The 24372-nt window shown below is 39.4% G+C and overlaps 1 protein-coding gene across 6 annotated transcripts in view; it reads right to left on the bottom strand.

Moving 5' to 3' along the window:
- suco (SUN domain containing ossification factor) overlaps positions 1 to 24372 on the bottom strand; it is a 44302-nt gene that overhangs the window by 2866 nt on the left and 17064 nt on the right. Inside the window, exons 2-23 of one of the 6 annotated variants that reach the window (XM_079475425.1) lie at positions 19881 to 19989; positions 18384 to 18515; positions 17840 to 18162; positions 16437 to 16547; positions 15975 to 16122; positions 14987 to 15089; positions 13290 to 13417; positions 12694 to 12761; positions 12110 to 12217; positions 11912 to 12017; positions 10874 to 10894; positions 10520 to 10575; positions 8964 to 9055; positions 8565 to 8630; positions 7258 to 7341; positions 6386 to 6476; positions 4592 to 5815; positions 4418 to 4505; positions 2841 to 2945; positions 1428 to 1576; positions 1251 to 1342; positions 104 to 159 (exon numbers count right to left, since the gene is read on the bottom strand). In XM_079475425.1, the coding sequence (XP_079331551.1) occupies positions 104 to 159; positions 1251 to 1342; positions 1428 to 1576; positions 2841 to 2945; positions 4418 to 4505; positions 4592 to 5815; positions 6386 to 6476; positions 7258 to 7341; positions 8565 to 8630; positions 8964 to 9055; positions 10520 to 10575; positions 10874 to 10894; positions 11912 to 12017; positions 12110 to 12217; positions 12694 to 12761; positions 13290 to 13417; positions 14987 to 15089; positions 15975 to 16122; positions 16437 to 16547; positions 17840 to 18162; positions 18384 to 18515; positions 19881 to 19989 (3460 nt within the window). The remainder of the gene's footprint in view (positions 1 to 103; positions 160 to 1250; positions 1343 to 1427; positions 1577 to 2840; positions 2946 to 4417; positions 4506 to 4591; positions 5816 to 6385; positions 6477 to 7257; positions 7342 to 8564; positions 8631 to 8963; positions 9056 to 10519; positions 10576 to 10873; positions 10895 to 11911; positions 12018 to 12109; positions 12218 to 12693; positions 12762 to 13289; positions 13418 to 14986; positions 15090 to 15974; positions 16123 to 16436; positions 16548 to 17839; positions 18163 to 18383; positions 18516 to 19880; positions 19990 to 24372) is intronic. The other 5 variants (XM_079475429.1, XM_079475426.1, XM_079475427.1 and 2 more) reach the window with 5 other exon arrangements.

Genomic DNA, 24372 nt, shown 5'->3' with positions numbered 1-24372 from the left:
ATTATTTATGGAGGGTAAACATGTACAGGGAATACTTCACAGGGAATAAACTGTACATCAGTGCTTTTGAAACACGTCCCAGTGGCCGAAACACACTCCGTACCTTTTTCTCTGGAGAAAACCTTAGAGGTTCTACAATGTACAAGTCATCAGGACCTACTAAAGAGGGGAGAGAGGGGGCAGGTTAACGGAATGGTATGGCAAACAAGAGCACAAGCATGACAGCACCTGCAAGTAGTAGCTCGCGTTAAACAACGACACTTGAATGTATCTTCCTGTTATTCTCCTTTTCGCCCACCTCTGTGTTTCAGGCCTTTCATTTATTGAACTTTTAAAGTTGTAGCATTATAGCTTGCCTAATGCCATTATTCAGAAAGTTGAGAGTCAGGTTTCAATTGGCATATCAGTTCTATGTCATGTCTCATGAGACACTTGCCTGCTGTTACTACTTGCAAATGGCTAACTTATGCCAGCCAAAAGCATCATGTGCTAAATATATCCAACCTCTGCCTCGTGAAAACAATCAACCAAAGGCACGACACACGCATACACAAGCCGCTGCAAAATGTGAAAAGAATAAAAGCAGGGAAAAGAGAAATGAGGAAGAGCAGGAACGAACCAGCATGTTGTGTTTAGGCACTGAGGACGCTACAGTTTTGGGCTGCCAAAATTTCATTGAAATATTTAAGTTTATTATTTTGAACATGCATTTGGCAAAAGGCCAAAAATAAATGTATAAATATTTTTTATTATAGGACATTTATTCCCAGAATTTGAAAAGCCTATGCCTATTTATTTGTTTCCAACCTAGCAAATAAATATGTATTTTTACAATTAGCAATCAAATGTTCCCATACATTCATAACCTAATATGAAGCAATACTTCGCTCTGACATGACTACGAAACGAAATTGTGCTCCACTACAGGTCACAGCGATATTGAACCACCGCCAGACATGGTGAAACCTGTGGACTCAAAACTAGTTCAAGCTGGAAAGCGATCTGGCTCTCTGTGAGGCATGAAATACAAAAGCCCTGATTCTTCGGGGCGGCTAAAATGAGAACACGCAATGTAAGCCACATGTTAAGTGGGCAAGTGTGATGTTAGCGGGAATACATCTCGCGTTCTCAAGCTGTGAGGAGTGAATATGGCACAGTTGGGTATTTGAAAAAAGTGAAATGTTACACAGTGACACAACGAGAGAGGGAAATAGAATCGGAGAAAGAACAAGAGAGAGAGAGAGTCCTACCTTCTGATGTTGGTAACTGAAAGGATTTGGAACGAACAAGAGGGCAAGACGCTCTTCGTTTCAGACTCATGTCATCGTAAGAGGAAAAACACCTGAGAAAGAGAGCGAGATTATATCTGTGTGCTAGGCTAGTGTTTGCTGTTTATGGGGATTGTGAGTTATACATGCGTGTTGCACCTCTTAGGGCTGGGGAAGCGGTTGCTCATGGGAATGGCTGGGCTTGTGTTGTGATTTGGTGTGCTTTTACAACACTGCATACAGAGCAGTAAACCCAACGTCACACACAGAACCAGAAACAACACCAGATAACTCTGCCTATCTGACACCTGAAACACACACAATATACAACAGCCATTAGTACAAAAACCATTCATATTTATCATATTACATCACTATACACATATTTACACAACATCAATTACATATCTCTGTACATAGCTACCCACAATACATCAAACAATGTACAGATAATTATTTTCCATAGGTTGTTCCGTGGGAGTGTATGTAAGGGCGAGTATATAACATGACTAGGGCTGTGAAGCGATTAGAATGTATACACTCATTAATTACATGATGTCGCTATTAATTCATGTAATTAATCGCAAATTAATCACGCATCACATTTGGGGCCAAGACGTAATTTAAAGCCATTATAAGACAATACAGAAAGTAGCTTCAAATGCTCAGGAGCGTAAACAGCTATCATTTGGTTTTTTTATAAGCTGAAATATTTTTGTATATAATTATCGACAACAATAGTTTGGATGCCATTAAGAAATATCTTCCTTTTTCCCCAAAGAGTTGGAAATTCAGGTTTAAAACGACACACGAGTGTGAGTATATGTAAATAAGCCTATGTAAATAAACTATCGGCAATTTATCAGTATTGTGATTATTTAACTTTTAATAACTTATTTATTTTTAATACAGTTAGAATTCTTCGAAGAATCAAAAATTGCCAATAGGTGGCAGTAAATGTCATAAATTAATTGGATTCACCGAATTTGTTCAGAATGCAGTAATAGACTCTTTATGAATGAGTTTGATTAATCGATTGAGAAACGTATTAATTTAGAAACGAAACCATGCGCAACACTTTTCCTTTATACTGTAGGCAATATTTTCGTTAATAATGAAGAAAACAGAGAATGCTATAAAATATATCGTGATATTAATTTCTTGTTGTATTTAATCAACATGACATGTTCACTCGTAGTGTTCTGGGCAAACGTAGCACTCATATGATATGTGCTTGTGTGATTGTAGAGCTTTTGTCAATGCAATGCAGTGTCATCATTTTTGCACAGATATCTTTCATTTTGGGCTCTTTCTGACAGTATTCTGTATGTTAAATCACGCAATAAGCCTGTAGCCTATGAAATATGTATTCAACGTTCAAAATGATAATCTTGTTCATATTTTCCGTAGCGCGTTAGTTATAATTAACGTGTTAAATGCACAGCGCTAAATTTGACTTCCATTAGAAGGACATAATTACTAAAGCATGGTGTCGATAATGATCGTATACATTACTGGGTGGTCTGTAATGATAGGGAAGGAATGCGATTAGAAATATCAATGTTTGTATACCTCTCTCTGTAGCTCAGCAATAGTGGCAGACAGGTTCAGCATGATCGTGGTGGCATTTTCCAGTTGACTCTGTAACAGCTGTATAGACTCGGTCTGTTTTTGGTCCTGAACACACACACAAACACAGTTAACGGAGTCATCACCATTGCGGACTGTTCTTGTGAGTCTCGATATCTCAATATTTATGGGTAGTTGACCAATATACTGTACATGTGTTCTATTGTGTGACAAGATAAAGCTCTCCTAAGCTATTTTATATTGGCTTTCCTGTAGCTCAGTGGTAAGAGCATTGTGTTACCAACGCAAGGTTGTGGGTCCAATCACATGGGATTGCACATACCCATGTATAAATGTATAGGATAATGCAATGTAAGTCGCTTTGAATAAGAGCGTCTGCCAAATGCCTAAATGTAAATGAAATATAGGTTAAATTACATATAGGTTTCGTAAAGTTTTTTTTAACATGAAGTTCCCTTATGCAAAAACTTTTCTTAGTCTCTAATCAGACAATTCTTTTGGAAAAAAGCATGCACACATGTCAACCGCAAGAGCGAGATGAAAGAGCACACCCACATGTCAACCAGCTGGAGCAAGAGATAGAGAGCACTGCGTTCGCAAACTTCAGCTGTGTTTCTTTGTTCACTGCATTTAGGTGATGGCTGTAATCTAAACGGTGGACATGACGCTTGTTTGAAACTGATCAATGGAGCGGTCTCAGCGCTTAAACATGTCTGTCTGCTGGCAATCGTTGTGTAAGTGCATAAGTTACACAACACAAACTTATATTGAGTCTACAGTTATGCAGGGATCATGCGACGATGTATTGTGTGCTCGTGCTGAATGCGTTCTGGGCTCGCCTGTTTTCGGGAATAATCGTACAGCTGTATCTGTCTTTTAAAAATGTGATCAAACTAAAGACTCTTTCAAAGATATGAAGTATACAATACTACTGCATAGGTACTCAAGATTAATATGAGATTGGCAGAAACTGCGTGTTACGTACGCTTTAAAGGTCCAGTGTATGAAAGTTGCAAATTGCCCCTCCCCGCTCCCTTTCGAAGCACTATAGTGGCTGACACAGAACTGAAATGTCGTCACTTTGCCGAAGCAAATAACATATTTACGAAACACGCTCTGTAGAGCAGTGTGTCCATTTAGTTTTGTCCGTCTGCGATACATTTATTCTTTCTTTAAGTTTAAAAAGCAACCGAAAATGTATTAAAATGCACTAATATTTTTCTAGGAATTGTACGGTTCCATAGCCGACGTCTAAGTTCATAAAAAGACCCAGTTTGAATTGCAAATGCATTGTGGGATTAGTGTTTACCCACAGGATTTTGTGACAATGGTTGTATACATCTCTGCTAATGATGTCATTGCTGATTAGCATAGTTGCGACATAATGGCACCAAATTTGCATTCACACCAGTGTTGGCACTTCAGGCTTGTTTTGCTTGTACTCTCTGAACTCACTATTGTATTTTCATTGAATGCCCAATAGTCACGAGATTTGTTGCTAGGAGCCTTTTAAAAAAGGGGGCGGGTCAGAAAAATTTATAAAATTGATTGATTTTAACCTGCTCCTCTGCTATTCTTGAGGTGTTCTGCAGTTTGATGATGGTCTTGTTGAAAGCCTGCTGCATCTCTTCCATCTGTTTACGATACCTGAGCGACAGTAGCGCAGATCAAGCAAGTGACAGTTAGCTAAAACAAACATTTGAGTTTAGTAGCGCACGTGAGTGCGTGTGTACCTCTGACTGAGCTCCTCCAGGTATCTGCTGCTGAGAGACATGTTCATTTCTAGAGCTTTGATTCTATTATTCAACCTCATGAACACTGATTCTTTCTGATTGGACCCGTGCACCTGATTCCCATTGCCGTTTCCGTTCACGTATCCGTTTTCGGAAGAATGCTGCTGTTCCGCATAAAACTCTCCGGCGGTGCGGTGTGGCCCAGTCTGGCTGAGTAGAATGTCATCTACGGTCTCCTCCGGTTGAGAGGGAGGGGTTTCGGAAACCTCGGAAACCTGGTGGGAGTCATCCGTCCCTGCGGCCTTACCATTGTCTGAGACGTCTGGAGGTGGGAATGGAAGTTCGGTAGGAGGAGGGATGTCAGCAGGGCGGGTGTGGGTTGGTAGTGGCTGTACTGGTAATTCTTTGGTAGGGGTGGGGAGCTCCAGCTTGGGTGGGTCTGTCTCCTGGCTGTGAGGTTCAGAGGTGGTGGAGGTGAGGATTGAGGAGGCGGGACTTAGAGTTGGGATGCCGCTGGAGATGCTGACACTGGTCTCCGGGGTGTTTTCTAGGTACTGGGGAGGCTGGTCTACAAGCTCGTCTGTGGGCAGGGATTCAGGAATACTTTGGGTGGGGGTCTCAGACAAGCTATGTGCTGTAAAGGTGGCGGTACGGCTGGGTTCCAAGACAATGGTCTCACGTTGGAGCTCTAGGTCGATCGCCACACCTTCGCTAGAAGGCTGAGGCAAAACGGACACGGTTTCAGTAGGGGAGATGACTTCGCTTTGCACCTGAGAGGGATACTCTCCTTCTGCAGGTTTCTCAGAGACTACAGGAGGCTCTTGAGTGGGGGTGGTGGTTGTGATAAAAAGCTGAGGGGAACTCTGAGTGTCTGTGTCTGGATGTGTGTGCGGTGCTTCTCTGAGCTGTCGGTCTAGTGCTAATGCAGCCGAACAGTAACAATAAAAGTATTCGTGTAAAGAGGCCAAGCAAGACAAAGTTGATAGGTGACCGCAGTACAAGGTGTTCTCTCTTTCCCACAACTCAGCTCGCCTTCTCTCCTCCTCTCTCTCCTCCTCCTCCAGCAGGGTCACGGTTGGCTGGGTGGCCTCCTCATCTTCCTCTTCTTTGATGAGGATGACGATGCGGCTCTCCTCAGTTGGAGGAACAGAATCAGATTCAGGATCGGAAGCATCTAATACGTCCTCTTTTACTTGAGTGGGAGCCAACTCAAGAGTGTCCAGTCTGAAGGTAGAAAGAGAAGGACAAGGAAATTTTATTTATTTTGAAAATATAACACACAAATAAAAGTTCAATGTGTAGTGACTGAATGGATTTAAAATAAAAAGAAGATTTAACTATAATATGATTGGTTATTTATTTAGGTTTGTTTAAAGTTAGACTAGGAATGTACAGATTTACATCAAGTTCCACACATCCTAACTACTTGGACATTCATTTTTGTTAATATCTTCAATTTTGCATACTTTCAAAAACCAAAGCATGCCATATATTAGCTTCTTGTAACACATTTCATATTCAAAGACAATCTGCAGAATTCTAATGGTTTAAAAAATCAGTGCAGACAATGCAAAAAGTCCCAGATTACCATTGGTCCTGTTTATGTGGCACCGCATTTTATAAGCGTTTTAATAAGCTCATACTGTACGTAAAAAGAATTCTCAGAAGTGCGCTTCGTATTTGTGCAAACAGTACAAACCGGTCTGAACTGGAATAGTCATACTAGCTCAGGGCTCAGTATTGAGCAAGAGTTTGGGGTTTTAATGTGTGTGAATATATATATGTTAAACTCACACAGCAGGCTGTTCAGTGGGAGTGGGCTCTGGCATGGGTGTGGTTTCTGTTGACGTCTCTGTAAGGATTTCTATTCCAGAGGAGGCGTTACCTGCAGGGAAAAAGCGCATGAGGGAAAATGAGAATGTGAAAATTGGCTTTAACAAAAAGGGAGGCATTGTTAAGACTCTATTAGCCAACATGAAACACACATCCAGCATGTGCCATTAACTAGAAACATGTGAGGATCTCTGATAGCGTGAATTGACATAATGCTAGGCATGGTTTACATTTATTCAGGGCATCTAAAATATTGTAGCGACAGCCTTGAAGTAACAGAAAATCTGCAGCAATGAGATTTGACAAATAATCTGCATTTTTTAAACATTTCCCAACATTGAAAATGCTACATATCTAGTCAATCCCACCACAACCTTCAAACCTGAAGACACACATCTTTAAAGAGACTCTGCGCCTGAAATTTCCTAAGAGCCACAGTAAAAATATAATGTTAGACAGTTGTTTCTTTTCTAGACTCCTGGCCGGACTGCTTACAGCTTTATGATGCCGATCGACAGAGTTGCTTTTAAATGCACTTCTGCATTTAGCAACGCCACATGCTTGTTTGAACAGCTTTTTGTAACAAGTCTCTCTGAGCGCACACACACACACCCTGGGAGAGTTTGATGCTGGCAGAGCCTGTCAAAGACATGCATTCAGCGGCAGGCCTCACACTTCTAGTACTGTTGGCACAGTGACAGCCTTCGCTAGTCACAAACAGCTGCCAAGCAAAAGAGGCAAATAAGTGGACTGAAGCTGTGCTGCGGAGCTGAAGAGACTCCAGGCCAGAGAGGTTTCAATACCCAACCGCAAGACCGAGATTAGATCTGTACCTTCCATTTCAACTCCATCCTCCAGCTCTGGTTTCCCTCCCAGCACGTTTGCTGCGATGTTGTTCACCATGTTCAGGATGGCATCTTAAAAGAAATCAGAAACAAGTCTAAATGGCTCATAGAAATGAATGCAAATAAAGTCTGTGATCAATTTAAAAGATCAGTGATTTGACTGTGATCTATGATTTCTACGAGGAAAATTTAAACCAATGAAACATCATATCATTCGATAAGAAGAAAAGATCACAATAATATAATTGTGTCCTCTTCTACTTTGGACAAAGCATAATTTTAACATGCAAATTAATTATTTTATTATTTATTATTTAATGAATTCATTATTTTATTTTCGGATTATATTGTCACTACCGTTACACGTCCTGGTTTGTTTTAGTGGATTACATGTTGTAATATGAACCGAGTAGAACGTCCAATTGTTTTGTCAGACAATTGAAATTTTACTCCGTTTTAAAATGAAAAAGAATGACATAAAAATCATTTGACATAATATTCATGTACAATAACAGTGGAAAAACCCATGTCCATGACTGATATTACCAATTATGGGGTTGGCAGTTTTAAATAGTTACGGTAATGACTTTTTAGTACTGCAACTGATGTCTCTATTAAATTGATTACTTTTATTTTAACATTAAGTATAGCCATTCAAATTAAGAGCTACCATGTCTAACAGGTAGGAAATATACAGATATAGAATAAAGTTCTCAAACACTCAACAGTCTTTAAAGCTTAACTCTACATTTAATACAGAATAAAAGCAACAAAACACATTGAACACGTCTTTTCTTTTGTTCTTTGATTAAAATTGGTCACAGAACCAGGTTTAAGAAAGCGGCCCCTTTAAGAGCCGTCTCTCTATGCAGCTCTGACGCCTCTCCCATTTTCATAACTCTTTGCATTCTTTTAAGATTCAACACGTTGAAGTCTGTGCTTCCGAAAATGCTACACAAAACGGCATAATCTTGTGTTGTTTTGTTCATTCAAGCACGAAAGAGAAGTTGATACTGGTGCGCTGTATGACAGAGATTCATTGAAGCAGCATTTAGCCCGTGACTGTATACACCAGACTGAACCTCTGTCGGCTTGCATTTTGTAGCTGTCTATCTACACTAAGCTTTCCTGTGGCTCAGTGGTTAGAGCATGGCACTAGCAAGGTCATGGGTTCGAGCCCAGGGGATTTCACATAGTCAGAATAAAAATGTATAGTACAATCTAATGTAAGTCAGTAAGTATTGTTTATTTGTAACATGATAAGCACAGGCAAAATCAATAGGAACAGGACATACTTGTAGCAGAGCCCAGCAGATTCTTCGATGTCTTGTCCTCTGATGGCAGGTAGCCGGGGGGATAATCTGTAAAATAAAAGTCTGGAATAAAGACAACAGGAATAGCCAAATGGACACAAAAAGTAAGTGGACAAGAGAAAACAAGAGACAAACAATCCAAATGTTGTCACAATATGAAAATGGTTATAACGTCACGTTAAAATCTGTTATTCTTCACATCACAGTTCCTGAACTTCCCTGACAAGCAGCAGAGTGTCACAAGGTAAGAAAATAATATAACAATGATAAACTGCAAAACAATATGCTTTATAGTTGTGACATGTTCACTAATGTAAGCCCGAAACAATGGACTAAAAAAAGAAGGGTAAGCATACAAGAAGAGAGAGATCATGATTTTACCATAATCTTCATCCAGATACTCCGATCTCTCTGAAGTGTACTGAGAGTCGGCTATCTCATCATACTCCTCAACCATACTGGTGCCAAACACCCTGATACACAGAAAATACAGAGGACCAAAAAACAGATCAGACACTTGATAGTGGAAAGAATGATAAACAGTGAACACTGCCACAAATAAACACTGATAGCAATTTTAGGCATAATATACAAGAGTTTTAAATTCCTAACGGCTAATTTAAGAGGCCGTTTACGCGAGACCGTTTTTAACTAGAAACGTTAAAAAAAATATGCGCTTTGGCTGTTCATTTATATGAAAACAGCATTATGGTGGACTGAAAACACCACCTTTCGCGAACTGATCCCAAAGTGCCAGTTTTAAAAAACGACGGCATTATTTCGTTGTAAACCCTAAAGCCGGCGTATTCCAAAATCCATGCGTTCGGTCTGTAGGCGTGTCGCGAGTATTCCCTTAACAATAATGGCGGCCTGCTGCATGTTTGTGCCACATAACATACATATTATCATTTTTCCAGCAAAAATCTCCAACCACCAAATCGTTTTGATAATGCTGTAACGAAAAGGAAAAACTTTTCAGTTTTTATCGTCTAAAAGTATTCTTAGAAGGGAAAGACAAAATATCCAGGAAAACATTCCCAGGCCTAATCCACACGTAGATGTATTTTTATAAACTGCTTTTCCTTCTTCGTTAAAAAAACCCTGCGTCCACACGAAACCGCAAAAACACGCTGTCAAAAGCATGCCAAACCAAAAGGTGGCGATATAACCCCAACCATAAGACCGTGTCTGCCAATCAGAAGCCTGTAAAACAAAGTCCGTAAAAATCTTTTTCAAAAAAGTTTTCAAAAAAGTTCGGTTTCATTGACCAGGTACTGCGTTTGTGGGTGGACGAACGGCCAAACCGCATAGAACAAGCTGCTTTTTTTAAAATAACCGTGTTCCTGTGGACGGCCTCAGTAGTGGAGAAGAAAGTGATCAATCTGATGAGGCATTATAACAACATGCATATTAAACTTATAAGAAGCTTATTGTGACTGATAATTATGGACAACCAAATCTTTTTTTTTCTCTCTATCTGTCAGTGGTGTTTTACTTGTCTCCTGCAGTACATCCAGAAATGTCCTTATATTGGGAGAGTATGTCTCTCATAGTGAGAGGCCAGATCAGTCCTTTCATGGGCCTCTAATCAAGATCAAATCTCCTGCCAATGCAAACGGACCAGAGAGGAGCGGGAGGCATAAAAACTCCAGAACTTGGCCTTTTAAAACCTATATAAAATGTGTTTGTCCTTTTCTTAGAGTCATTGACATTTTTAAAGGGCGCTGCAAGTAAATTAAGGTTCAGAATATACAATTCCGATTGTTACGTGACAAACTACACTATGTTTCAGACCTTAGTTATGCGACAGAGCAAAGTTCATTATGCATTCGATCATTATGTATTCGTATCTGTAATACGAATTGTTATGTACCAAGAAATAATGTTGCATGATGGACAAACTTGGGATGAGGGGTGGAACGCTGTTTTCACCATACCTGATCAGGCTGAGGGGACAGAAGTGTTCGGACCCAAAATGGGAGAGCAGCTCGACCTTCAGACGTAAAAAGACAAGCATGCTTATAAAATTGTCAACACCAATAATCCACCTTCACAACAAATTTCAGCTTTGCCCGATTTTAATAGATTTTAGTGATGTGTCAATAGCGATGTCCCAATAGCGGCCAAACCATATTAGTAAGAATTAAGTGTTGTGGTCTTCGCAAAGTATGTTTTCCCAGTTAGTGTGAGAGATGTAGCACATATAAATGTGTGTGTGTGTGTGTGATGGGAAATTGTCACGGCAATGCAGCCTAAGCAGCTTTCAAAGAACCTAGGAGAGGAGCGCTAACCTTTATATACTTGATGAACATCTGATGCAGGAGCAGAAGACAGCAGAGAAAAACAGAGAGGAAGATCAGTATCTAAGACTTGAGGCTTAAGAAAGTCTTGTTCTTCTTTCATGAACTGAGGTGCAGCAGTATCGAAAAGCGCTAGTTTAAAAAAAGGCTGCAACTTAAAGCAACATGGACAAAGAATAACATGTAAACAAAATTACAAGCATTCATATATAAAACTAAAAAGAAGCAGAGCAGGGCAGAACAGGTTTGGTTCAGCTCAAAACTGGGAAAACGTTTCCACGCTTACATCCCAGGCAACTCCTGACATATTAAAGAGATTATTAAACAGCTTTTTGACGGAAAACTGATGAGAAGATTTAAGAATAAAAGTTAACCACAAAGCCAAAGCAAAGCAACAATGACAGTTACAAATCATGAAGAAAACATTTAAGAAGTTAAGAATTAAGTTGGGTATCTTTTTGCTTTTTATAAAATGAGATGAATGCGACTTCCAAAGCGCTTTCTCGTATACAACTGCAAATCTGTGACTATAACAGATCTCAGTGTGTGTGTGTGTGTGTATCATAATGACAGTCAGAAATAGTATACAGTCATGAGCCTCTCAGCCCTCAGGGAAAGGCACGGCTTCTCTCAAATAACTGCAAATAACTGAGTTTCCTGCACCCACAGTAAATAAACCACCTTAACATGTACTGGTAAGGCTAATCCATGCGGTTAAATTTTAGGTAAAATAACCAATGATATACAGCTTTAATGATTTCAAGTTTATAAACAAATGGCCAAATTACTATAACACAACTATGATACGAGTAGCTCAGACGTTTAACACTACTTTAGCTTTTCACAGGTATAGTGTGACAATGCCACACTTGGTTTCCCACAGGGCCTTACAACAGAGTAGAGACAGAAACGCCCTCTCTCTCAAATATCTGAACCGTTAGGAATATTAATGTCAATGAGCCAGGTCAGAACACTTCTGCATCGCGTTTCACTTTTTTGTTGCCAAAAAATACTCTACTTCACATTCACCTTGACATATTTGGCATAGAGTTGCTCATCCAAAGGAAAGCTCTGTACTGTGCGCTCATCGCGGGCGTGAAACGTGCCCAGCTTGATCCACTTATTGGTCGGATATCTGATTGAAGAAAAATTCATAATGTGATGTTAGTGCTGGTGTAACTTCTAATATCCTGGCACACTGCATCCATGTATGTCGACATGTCTTACCTGTCACTGATGGACACTAGGAAATCTTTCGGAGTGGAAGAAAACAGCTCAAAGTTTGCAATGTCAAGCTGCTTCACCTGGATTGGCTCACAGAGCTCAATAACAAACCTGGAATCAGAAACATGAGAATGCGTAAATAAATAAAACTGTATATTTCAAGTAATAAATCAACTATGATGACAGTACAAAAAATCAGCTCGGTCCGAAAGCACATGGCCATCTAAATTCAAAGGCCTACTATCATAAAACATTTTAGTGTAAAATTTTGCTGCGTTCGTTTATTTTATGTGGTCATATGTTGAGGGGAAAATTAAAGAACACTGTGGTATTGTCAGTTGCCTGGCAGTTTTACATCACGCCATGAGTGTATTAGAGCATTTATTGTTATTTTCCTATGGCATCTAATAGAGCGGTTAGACCCGGAAACGGTATATCACATTCCATGTATGGTGGTGTGTGCAACAGGCGATTTACACAGAGAAAAACAGATAGCCTAAATATATTTATTTAATATCTCCGAGCATCTGCTGCAGTCTATTTCTCTCTCTCTCGCTCTCTCTCTCTCTCTCTCTGCAGTGACTCACCAGATTTTAGTACTGCAGGGGTTCAGCATGTACAGATCCATATTCTCCATTAAGATGGCGGATGTGCTCTGAACAGAAAACAAACTGGCTGTAAATAGAGCACCACTGCCTTAAAAAAACAGAAGATAAGGGCAAATAATGTTCTACATTAAATAGAATTAGGGCTATCAACTCAGATTTACACTACACCAAAATAATTCACAATACTAATCACAATACAATATGATTGAAATTGAGAAAATAAAGAATAATGCTACCAGTCCCATTAAAATACACCTTTGATGTTGTGCTTTCTCGTGTTTTAGACAATGAAACACACTGACATTACGAGTCTAAGGAGGCAGAGAATTTGCAAGCATTGCAATTAAGGCAAAAAGTCAAAACAGGATGCAAGAACACCACTTACTATCTTTAAATGTCAACCAGATACTGGTGGCTATTTACGACATTATAATGTTTACATCATTAAGATATAATAAATCACTGTTATTACTATAACATGGTTATTATCAATGGCAATTAATTCCAACACGCCTAAACTGAATGACTGCCCTATCCTGTCCGTTGGAAATCAACCCATCTCTCCTGAGCTGTACCTTGGCCTCATTGTTGGCCGACAGGATTTTGGCCCCGCATTCCACAGAGGCGTAGTTATTCTTGAAATTCTTCTGGACCTTTTTGACAGGGTGAGGACTGCCATTTGATGACGTGTGCAGAGATTGACCTGCAACCACCAACATCGATTATGTAAATCATTTGTGAAAGTGTATAGTATTGGTGACATGTAAATGAAAAAGTGGGTGTGTCTATAGGTCACAAACACTGCATAGTAAACCATTTTTACATGTAAAAGAGAAAGAGTTGTCCACATGGAAAGTTGGTATAGTATGCACTGTGCAGTGTTTGTGACATGTAAAAGAGGAAGGGGGTGTTGTCTACATGGAAAGTTGGTTTAGTATGCACTGTGCTGTGTTTGTGACATGTAAAAGAGAAAGGGGGTGTTGTCTACATGGAAAGTTGGTTTAGTATGCACTGTGCTGTGTTTGTGACATGTAAAAGAGGAAGGGGGTGTTGTCTGCATGGAAAGTTGGTATAGTATGCACTGTGCAGTGTTTGTGACATGTAAAAGAGAAAGGGGGTGTTGTCTACATGGAAAGTTGGTTTAGTATGCACTGTGCTGTGTTTGTGACATGTAAAAGAGGAAGGGGGTGTTGTCTGCATGGAAAGTTGGTATAGTATGCACTGTGCAGTGTTTGTGACATGTAAAAGAGAAAGGGGGTGTTGTCTACATGGAAAGTTGGTATAGTATGTACTGTGCAGTGTTTGTGACATGTAATAGAAAAGTTGTTTTAGTATGCAGTGTGTGCCACATGTAAAGGAGAAAGTGGGTGTGCATAGTGTGAAAACATTTAAGGAGGAAAACTTTGTGTGAGCAATCACTATCTCTAACAAGACTGTCACACAAAGGGGTTATCAGTTAGATTTAGACAGCAATAGCTCTTGTCAGTATTAATGTTTGAAGTTATGGTCAATAGGTGAAGGAGCTATTTATTAACATAGAGGTATATAAGACACGAAATAAGACACCAAACTATGTTGTTGCAGTTGTAGACCTCTCTAATGGAACGGAATCTGTTCTTAAAAATGCATTCGTTATAGCACTTCGTGAAGTGTGTATGTGACAAATGCGTTTTTTGGGTTTTAGCATAGTATAGGTCAAGCAGAACTTGAGTCACATGATTTGCGTGTCGGCATAAGCCTCATTTGAATTCAACTTCCACGGTGTTTGCAAAGAAGTCTCTTTGAGAGCTCTCTAGTTTGCAAATGAATATCTTCAGCACTAATAATTACAATGATCATGGTCAATTGACATGCCATTGGAGAGTAGTTGAGACAACAGCGGACTTTGATTTGCTTTCAGAAGAGGCACAAACCCAGTTGACACCCCGATGCTCACACGCAAGAGTTAAATGGTTCAGTTGGCCTACGGCATGAGTCTACACACTGAAGCAGTGCATTAACGGTGGTCTCATGTGCACACTTAAGGTTATGGACCATTCACCATGCACGTGGCTCTCTGACTAACACAAGGATAATCTAAATAACACTTTGTTATATTACAGAAAAATGCGATAGGAAAAATCTCATCTTAAAAACTATTAATGCATGGACGGATCTGTTGAATTAAGCGGACTGTCAGTGTGCACTGATGCATAAGATACCCGCGAGGCAGACTCGCATGCAACGACACGTGAACACGTGCACGTGTTCTATGCTCAATGCGGGCTCTTACTTTTCTTCTCCTCCACTTCCATCTGTTTCTTCTTCCACTCATCAAATGTGGGGATGTCCTCTTTACCGGGTACAGGAGGGTCTGTTGCTCCCTCATGGTCCACCTGCAAAATAAAAGCAGCAACAGCTATTATAGACACAACCAAGCATCTTCCTTTCAAGATGGTTTATTGTGGTAATATGCATATCAAAACACACTTATATACATATTTGTATTAAGTTGACTAACGGTTTTAAAATCTAGAAACAACTTTAACAAATATATAACATTTCCACCCAATAGCGCTAGTGTATTCTAAATAAATATTGAAAGAATATTTTCTTTTTTGCCATTTTGTATCACATTTGCAATCAATAAAGCGCATCGGTCAATAACTTCTAACATCTCTAGAGCTAAGTATCAGCCATTGTGAAAAACGTAGTCACCCTCCATTCATTTGTGTCTTCTAAATGTTTTAGGGTGTACTTTAACTTCCCATTACTTTCCCCTTCTCCTTTCTCATCTCTCCCTCTCTCTGCCAGTGCTTAATAGCAACGCTGAGTGAGCATTTAGTTCATTAAACATTTACAAGGCTGTCCGGTGGAAAACAAATGCGCTGACGTACAGCACTGCTGTCTCACTCTCGCTTTCTCCACTTCATCTTCCTTTCCTCTTCTCTCTCATTTCCATCTGCTCCATTTAAAGTGTGCGAGACATGCTGGAAGGGTTTAGTTCTGGCTCACTGGTAACTAAATACAAACCCTTTTACTTTCATCATGATGGGGGAAAGTGCCAGCTGAGTGCAAAATGTAGACATTATTTACATATTCTGATAGGTGGGCGAAAGCGAATTCTGCATCACAGCTGATGCCCAAAAACATTTACTGTACCCAGGACCAACGGAAGATGGACAGTGTTTGTGAACCATGCTCTTAAATGCTCACTTCGATTTGACATCTAACTCATAACTGAAAGTGACGTGTCTGCAGTGTCTGTATTGTGTGTGTACCCGCTGGTGCTCTGGGGGAGGTGGGATTTTTTCAATCGGCTCCAGCTCTGCCAGATCTTTATCTGGGATTAAAACTGGATCTTTAATGGTCTCCATGCCCTGTTCCGACGTGATGGACTGATTCTCTGCATGTTCCTCTACAAGGCCGCTGAAAAACAAGTGATAGGGAGAAAGGGGGTAGATGTAAGTAGACGTATACACAGGAAAGCACTAAAATATTAAAACACACTTATATTTGTTCACTCAAAACACAGCACTAAAACATTGTGAAATAAGGGAAAAACAAACAAAAAAATAATGAAAAACAAAAACAAGGCCAAAGGACGTGGCTTGATAGGTCTGAAGCAGCTCCGCAGCTTGGTTTTCCAGCCGTTACCAAGTCACCAGATGTTACCCGAGTGCTTGAGTTATCGTTACGATGTACAATAACCTGACGTAACCTGCCAGGTGGTCACTACTCACCTCTTGAGAGTGGTGCCAAGGGGTTGACTGAAGTGGGGCACAGAGCCCACCTCACACTGACTGGCACTAGAGTTCTCTACAGGGACATCAGCATGCGGGACGTCTAGTCCACTGAAGGAAAGAGATCATATTCCATTTACAGTGAGAAGGGAAAGATATGAGTGAGAGAGAGAGAGAGAGAGAGAGAGAGAGAGAGAGGGGATCTGGCATAAGCAAGGCCAGGATTGAAGCAAGCTCCTGTCGTCCTGTTGTTGTTGTGCTTTGATGATGTAATTGTTGATGCAAATGCTAAAAGTCCAGTCAGAACAAGCCACAGTGGGCCGAGATCCGTTCATGAATTGTGATATTATTGAAAACTCCAAGGCACATCCACGGTCAAGTCCATAAAGTGATATACGTATGCTTAAGACTGATTCCATCACGTTCTGATGCAGAATGGAGTCCGATTCGAGGAAAATGTCACATTGCAATTATTGAGGTGAAAATTGCGATGTGCGATTGTGATACGATACGATAAACTGGGTATAATGAGTCAACTTTGTTGCTATCAAGGAAAACGCACACAGATAACTGAAAATGGTGAAATTTGTATTTCTCAACTGAGATATACAGTTCAAACTAACAACAACAAGTAGAAATGTTGGTGAAATAATTCAAATTCAAATAAAATGTTATAAAATTTGATAACAGTAACATCTTTGCATTACTGAATTATATTAACTTAAAAAAAGATATTCTCAACAATACAGGTAAAAAAAACAAATGGAACATAAATACAGATGTACACATTTTTAGGAAAATAATCCCAACAAACGGACCTACTGGATATAAATGTGTGGTTCACTCTGTAAAACTAAACCTCTATAATCTTCGTTGTTACTTTAAATGGTTATTACTCAACAAACTGGTTGAATCCTCTTTCTAAAACATTCTATTTAGTACTTTATTTTGAACTTCAGTCTAGCAAATTCTGCACAGTACCTCTCTCTGCTCAGTATCTGATATCCTGAAACCAAAAAACCCAGCATTTTTTCTGGGCACGAGTTCAGCGTTGGCCTGCTATGCATCCATTACTCCCGTTTCCTCACTGCGCCCCGCAAGTTACGTGACCACATAGAAAATGGCCATATATCTCGTAGAATGGATGTCTTGTCACGTCCACGAATGCACTTGTTGCTTTAATATAATCGTAGCATTTTGCCGTCATGTAATCGCATAGCCTGACATTACGATTGCGATATGATTAATCGTGCAGCACTAGTCCACAACCAGGCAAATTAATGCAAGAATGAATAAGAAATCAAAAGAAAGCTAAATAAAGAAATAATGAGGAAAAACAAACCAAAATGAATGACAAAAATAACTAATTTCCCCTCCTCTCCTTCATGAGTGTGTCTACTTACCTGGAGGAGCTCTCAGAGGAGGTGACTGAGGTAGGTGAGGCTGATTCTGGACTCCTCTGGAGCTCAGCAGCAGGTATTGGGGAGTCTTCCACCTGTTGGTCCGTTAAAACGGACTGCTCCTCTGTGGCCTGTGCAGTTTCAGGGTCTGGCTGGGCTTGAGGTGAAGGAGGTGTTAGGGGCTGTGTGAGTGTGGGTGGTTGAGCTGGTTGTTGACCGTTTTGGGGTTCTTCATCCTCCACCTCCTGCTGCTGTTGTTCTTCCTCTGAGAGGTCAGATTCAAGCTGAATCTGAGCCTCCTCCACCACCTCATCTAGATTCACAGTCTAAAACCAAAGAAAAACAGATTTGAAATGAAAAAAGAACGATGTGTATTGAGGAAAAATACCAGAACTCTAAATTAAGATAAAGACGGGAGTTAAAAGATCAACCACAATAAACTTGTTAGTAGTAACCTCAAGTGACAAAAAATATCACTAAGGTGTGAAGGCTAACAGAAATTAGCCGATAGCAAAACGGACAACACAACTCTTGGTGGTGCACTTACCTGTTTGGGCTGTTCTTCAGATTCAAGTGGGGCATCTTTTAAGGGTAACAAGGCCTCCTCTAATACAGCCCTCTCTGTCTCCAGTCCCACATCGTATGATGACTGTACGCGTGTTGCACTTTCCTCTTTAACCTAAAAACAATGTTTCAAATCATCTTTAAATGTAAAAATAGATGCGTGGTTAGACAGAGCTCACCCACAGCAAAAAAAAGAGGTTCTGCATAAACACCAAGCCATTTATGGTGTTTAGCTTTTCATCCTTGTCCTTCTTTTGGAAGAAACTCGCAAGTGTTTTCGGAGACATGAGGGTGAATAAATTACGAAAAACATCTTTTTTTTTGGGTGAACTACGTACAGTATATCCTGTTGACAGAACAAGCTTGGTCACTTAGAGGTGGGTCTTCCAAGGCAACAGACTATCAATCAAACTAGAGAAAACATTTGACAAATCTATAGGTTACACAATAATCTCAGAGAAGAGGGCGGCTCTTTGTTGGGGCCCCTGTCAAGTTTTATAGATTAGTCTGTTGAAAGGTAAAATGTCAACAGCTATCATTAGTCTGAATGGGGAACTATTGCACAACTTCAGTGACAATTGAGAAACCGGCTTGCATTACAGCAAAGCACGCAAAGTGTCTAAACGCATGTCAATTTTTAATAAACATGAGGTAATTCAGAATGGTACAGAATTAGCTGGGTTTCTTTAGAAAGTTCAATATATACGTGTACAATATATAATTTCAATTACGAATGCTTCATATACTCAATTTATTGTTTGTTTCTTATGTTGATAATCTGATTTGATAATTCAATTGGGATTTTTCAACTCTATAGAGCTTGTTAATCAATCATGCTTGATTAGGAAATATAACTATAGTAGGTTGATCTTGCGGTGTTAAACAGGTCGTTCAGGAAAAGCCCATGGTTCTTTCTCTTTATATCCATATATCAAACAAAACAAATAACGGTACATATCAGAACAATAATAGCAGTGGAGTATTAACCCCCCAAGATGGTGGCGCCACATGCAACATAGGGCGGGACGTCAGCTTCACATTCTCTTTAAAGACATTTATTTGGTTTTAGAGATTGTGTTGCATTAAAGAGACATTTCACCCAAAAAGATTATTCTGTGTCATCATTTATTCACCCTTGGATTGTTCAAAATCTGTATACATTTATTTGTTCTGATGAACCCAAAACAGGAGGAATGCTTGTAATCAAACAGTTCTTGGCCACCATTGACTACCATAGTAGGAAACATTACAATGTAGTCAAAAGTGCCCCAGAACTGAAGTTCTTCAAAATATCTTCTTTTGTGTACAACAGAACAAAGACATTTTCAATGGGGTCCAAGAACTATTTGGTTACAAGCACTCGCCCAAATATCTTTCTCTGTGTTCAACCAAACAAAGAACAACTAGAGAGTGAGTAATTCATGACAGAATGTTCATTTTTGGGTGAACTATCCCTTTAATGTTGATTCATTAACATTACCTCTTTGTCTGCTCCTGGTTCCTGCGTTGCGTAATGGCTGTCATCCTGTGCAGGAAGTCCTGGGCCAGCAGAGATCTCTTCTGAACAATATACACGATGACCAGATTGCCTGCAAACAGAGACAAACGTTATAAACATCACAAAAACCAGGCGACAATTTACAGGCCAAAAACAGCTACATGCACACAACATGAGAGCACCAGAGTTAGAAACATGAGTGGACAAAAAAAATTCAATTACTGTTCAGTTCTACTCCACTGAACATTTCCACATAGCTAACAATTACCCAATCTTCACTAGCCTGAGAATTCAGACAACTGTGTGAATAAAACAGGCAGTATTTCATCACGTAGTTTTTTGGTGGCAAAACAACAACCTGAGTAGGATATTAAATATACATCAATGCGATTCACATAAACTGTGTTTTCATTCCTCCTTGCTTAGCACACACTAGCCCTTCAACACCAAAATATTCCATGTTTGGAAATGAATGCAAGCGGTGCGGACAGCAGCATCCGAAATAACTATCAATGGACACAACAAACAGATCACACTACAATCAATCATATACTCCATCTTCATCACCTTCTCAATCTGGCAGCCAGATTCAATCCAGATGAATTATTAAATCATGGTAGAGATATTATACTTTGCATCTGTCCTCTAAAGAAAGCTGTCAGATGACTTGGAGAATAAGCAACAGCTGGTGACTGTCATTGTAAGCGCTCTCTTGATTCAAATAGTCACAGAGTAATGTAAGAGCGTCACCTTGACTAGATTTAGGAGTGAGGACTTGCGCACATGCAGGGACATGTTAACGTGCTGTCAGCACCTCAGCCGATATGGTCAAACCCTCAATCAACGTCAAACATTGAAACTGACACAGGCTGATTCCTCCGAGGAGATTTGAGTCTTCACAAGCAGAACTTTGTGATTAGGTGTTTATGTCAAGTAAGAATATGGGGCAAGTCACTGTCATTAAGTCACACCCACTTTAAACTTAAGAAAACCGTCCTTACAACATTGAACAAAGAGCAATAAAATATAAAGCTATGCAAGATAACAAAGAAGAAGGAATGTTTTCAAGTTTTCTGTTGAAAACTCAATTCAAAGCTCTGCTCTTGGCCTACAAGACCACCAATGGTTCGGCACCCCCATATCGTCACTCGCTAATACAGACTTATGTACCCGCCAGATCCCTACGCACTGCAAACGAACCATGTCTTGTAATGCCCTCCCAAAAAGGCAAAAACACGCCCACGTACCTTCTCTGGATCGGTTTCGCATTAGTGGAATGATCTGCCCGCTGCTACAAGATCAGCAGATTCTGTAGCCATCTTTAAGAATCGGCTAAAAACACATCTCTTCTGTCAGCACCTGACCGATAAATTCTGACTTGATCTCTTTTCTACTCTTTCTATCCTTAAAAAAATAACTTGGGTCTATGGTAGGCTATATGAGACCAGTTTTACTGTGCTGGTGCTTTTTGCTGTCCTTATGTTGATCCAATTGCTTCTATCGTTTACCTTATTTGTAGGTCGCTTTGGATAAAAGTGTCTGCTAAATGACAATGTGAACATGTTGTCTTTGACATACACAGATCTGATGATTAATGAGTCCAACCTTGAGCATATACACACGTTTACAATGTGTGTCCAGAGAGTAATGGTAAATGATTGCCCCCTAAGAAATTTGAGAGGAACAATGTTTCATGCCTGTGGGTCAAGTAGCCCCAAACTAGAGCACAAAACTAGGCTTCAGCGTCTATGCAGTTACATCATTCTTGATATCAAGGTTTAATCTGTTGTAAATAACGGGATATTGTTTTTATAAATGAATTTCAGTATGGTAGAAAGTTTGAAGGCCGTCGAAGATACTGATGATAACCTTTTGTCTTATCCTGATTTTGGCAATATCTCACCATATCACTGTAACTTATCCTACGTATTACTGTACCTGACTACTTGTATCACTACCTAATGTCCTTATTATTTAAATCTAACACTCAAATGTAGGTCAGATGGGGTGTGTGATTCAATGTACAGTACACACCTACTAAGCTTTTGATGCCAATTTTGCATGCCACCCTATTATCCCAAATCCTTTAACTTCCTAGACAAACGGCAGAGAAAACCATCAGACATGTCACAACAAGAAGACAGGTTAAGCCCTTACCGAAAAACTGAAAAGATGTTTACATTCCCTTCCTAGAAAGAGGCAATGGATGTAAAAAAATGTGGCCCAAACTTTTCAGCTCCTTTTCAGGTAAAAGTGTGAATTTTATTAACAGGGTGTGTACAGTTATGCAGTTAAGAGTAAATTCAAGCATTTTTAGGAACCCGCAATTTTAAACTGCATCTGCAAGAGCTTTAATATGAAGACGACTTCGATTTTCATATAAGGCTCTGTGCAGGCCATTGGTTTGCCTTGGGTTGTTTGACCAAGGGGAGCACACACAAAAAACAAGAGTCCATATTTAGACACTTCCTATTTTTTGGGCAGCAACCCCCCCCCCAGATGAGCCATGTGGCCTAAGGGTAAATCATAGAAATGGTCACTTTTTTATCAGACAGAGTTTTCTGGTGGGAAACAACATTCCCCATTAAGCTCTAAGAGGAAACTAGCTGCTTTCAAATATGCTTGTTCCTACTCTTCTAAAAATACATTACATTTCTTTAATGTTGTTTCAATGAAATTCAATTGTAAGGATTCATATTTATATTTTAGAAGTTGTTCCAATAAAAAAGAAATAACTTGCCCTAAATCATATTTCCTATGTCTATAAAAAACATTTTATTAAACTTAGCACAAAATATCGACTTCTTGAAGTAAATAAATTTGAATTCTATTAAAAAAGATTCATCAAAACAAAAATTCTTATTTAAGAAATAATATTCAAAGTAGTTTGTTTTCTCAAATCATAGATTTAATCAAACAATTGTTTCCCATTTAAGAAATATGTGTTAGATATGAATTGCTTTATATAATCAAATAGAAATAGATCTAAATAAAAAAAATATTATTAAAAAGTTAATAGAAATTATTAGTTTTAAACAGGTCAGATAGGAATTTAATAAAACGTGATTGCATTAAAGAACAATTATATTTAATCAGATTCCAAAACTATTAACAAAAGATAACAATAATTTTCATTCCATAAATATTTATTAACTCGTACATTACTTCAATACATCCGCAATTTCAGTACTCAAGTATAAGACTTTTAACTTCTAACAGCTGGCAACTATTGACCTTAGAAAACAAAAGCCTTTTATTGTCCCTCAAGTGGATGAAGATTGCCATGTTTTCCTGTTGAAGAATTTCTTCAGCCTCTTACTTCTTCGACACCTGGAAAATAATTTAGATAAAATCAAGAATCTCTCGGAGACAAGATTCGGTGAAGACAGTGTGACACACCATTTCTCAAAACAACATCATTCTGTTTCGACACAGCAAGGTAAACAAGTAATGTTTTACAATATAAATATACAATATTAATAAGAGTGTAAATAAGAGTGTAAATAAGTATATGTATTAAGATGCGGCAATAAAACACTCTGGGCTTTACTGAAAACATTCGGGGCTTCAGCCCCCTTAGCCCACCCCTAGCGCCGTCACTGGTTGTGTGGTGTATAACGAAATGACCCCACCTGTCAGCATTAGAGGCTCGGGATGGTGTTCCGAGGAACTGTTTGATATTGCGTTCCACAGGAGAAATAACAAAAGGCCATACTCCTGGCCAAAAAGGCAGTGTTGGCAGGAATGGATATGACCCAGGACCCAAAATGTTATCAAAACACTTAAACACGGCCCCTGTTACTCGCGTATGGTAGATAAAACCTTGAAAAAGAATATAGGAGCCTGCCAAATCACAGATGCGGATACACACAGGACTAAAATTATCCAGGACCTATGAGTTCGGCGAAATATGGTAAGGTTTCGGGGGTATGTATACTTTACAAATTACACACATGACCGATTTGCACAGGATAAAGATCGCATATAACAAATGCAATTATTACAAATGACAGGTCCCCAGGTAATACTAATCCTGCAGGTTTATGATGGGAGAATTCGCGAGTTTCAATCAGAGTACTTGCGTGCACTGAACAAGACCCTTGGTTTCAGTAATAACTAATCAGATTTTAAAATGATAACAGATAACATTACTTACTAAGCGCAGACAAAAGACACACCAAGGAACTTGCTACGCCGGAGTAAATTTCTGAATGAAAGCATCTTTACTGGTCGGTAACTTGTGTACAACAGACTGGAGCGGGCAGTGTGAAGAAATACGAAAAGCCATGTTCGTTGCTCGGCCAAGTGTCATCAATTTTTTTTTCGGTGCATCCCTATTACTTGCAAATAACACTGTAACATAACTTTTTTTGCCTCACCTAAGGTTGAGTAATGCAAGAGAGCGGGAAATTGTGCACCATGAGATCTCCCACAAATTTTCATCTCAGTCTAACTTTAGTGACACTAAAGTACA

The sequence above is a fragment of the Barbatula barbatula genome, assembly GCF_947034865.1.
Source record: "Barbatula barbatula genome assembly, chromosome: 15".
NCBI lineage: Eukaryota > Metazoa > Chordata > Actinopteri > Cypriniformes > Nemacheilidae > Barbatula > Barbatula barbatula.
The sequence above is the reverse complement of the archived record's forward strand: the minus strand, read 5'-3'. Positions and strand labels throughout refer to the sequence as shown.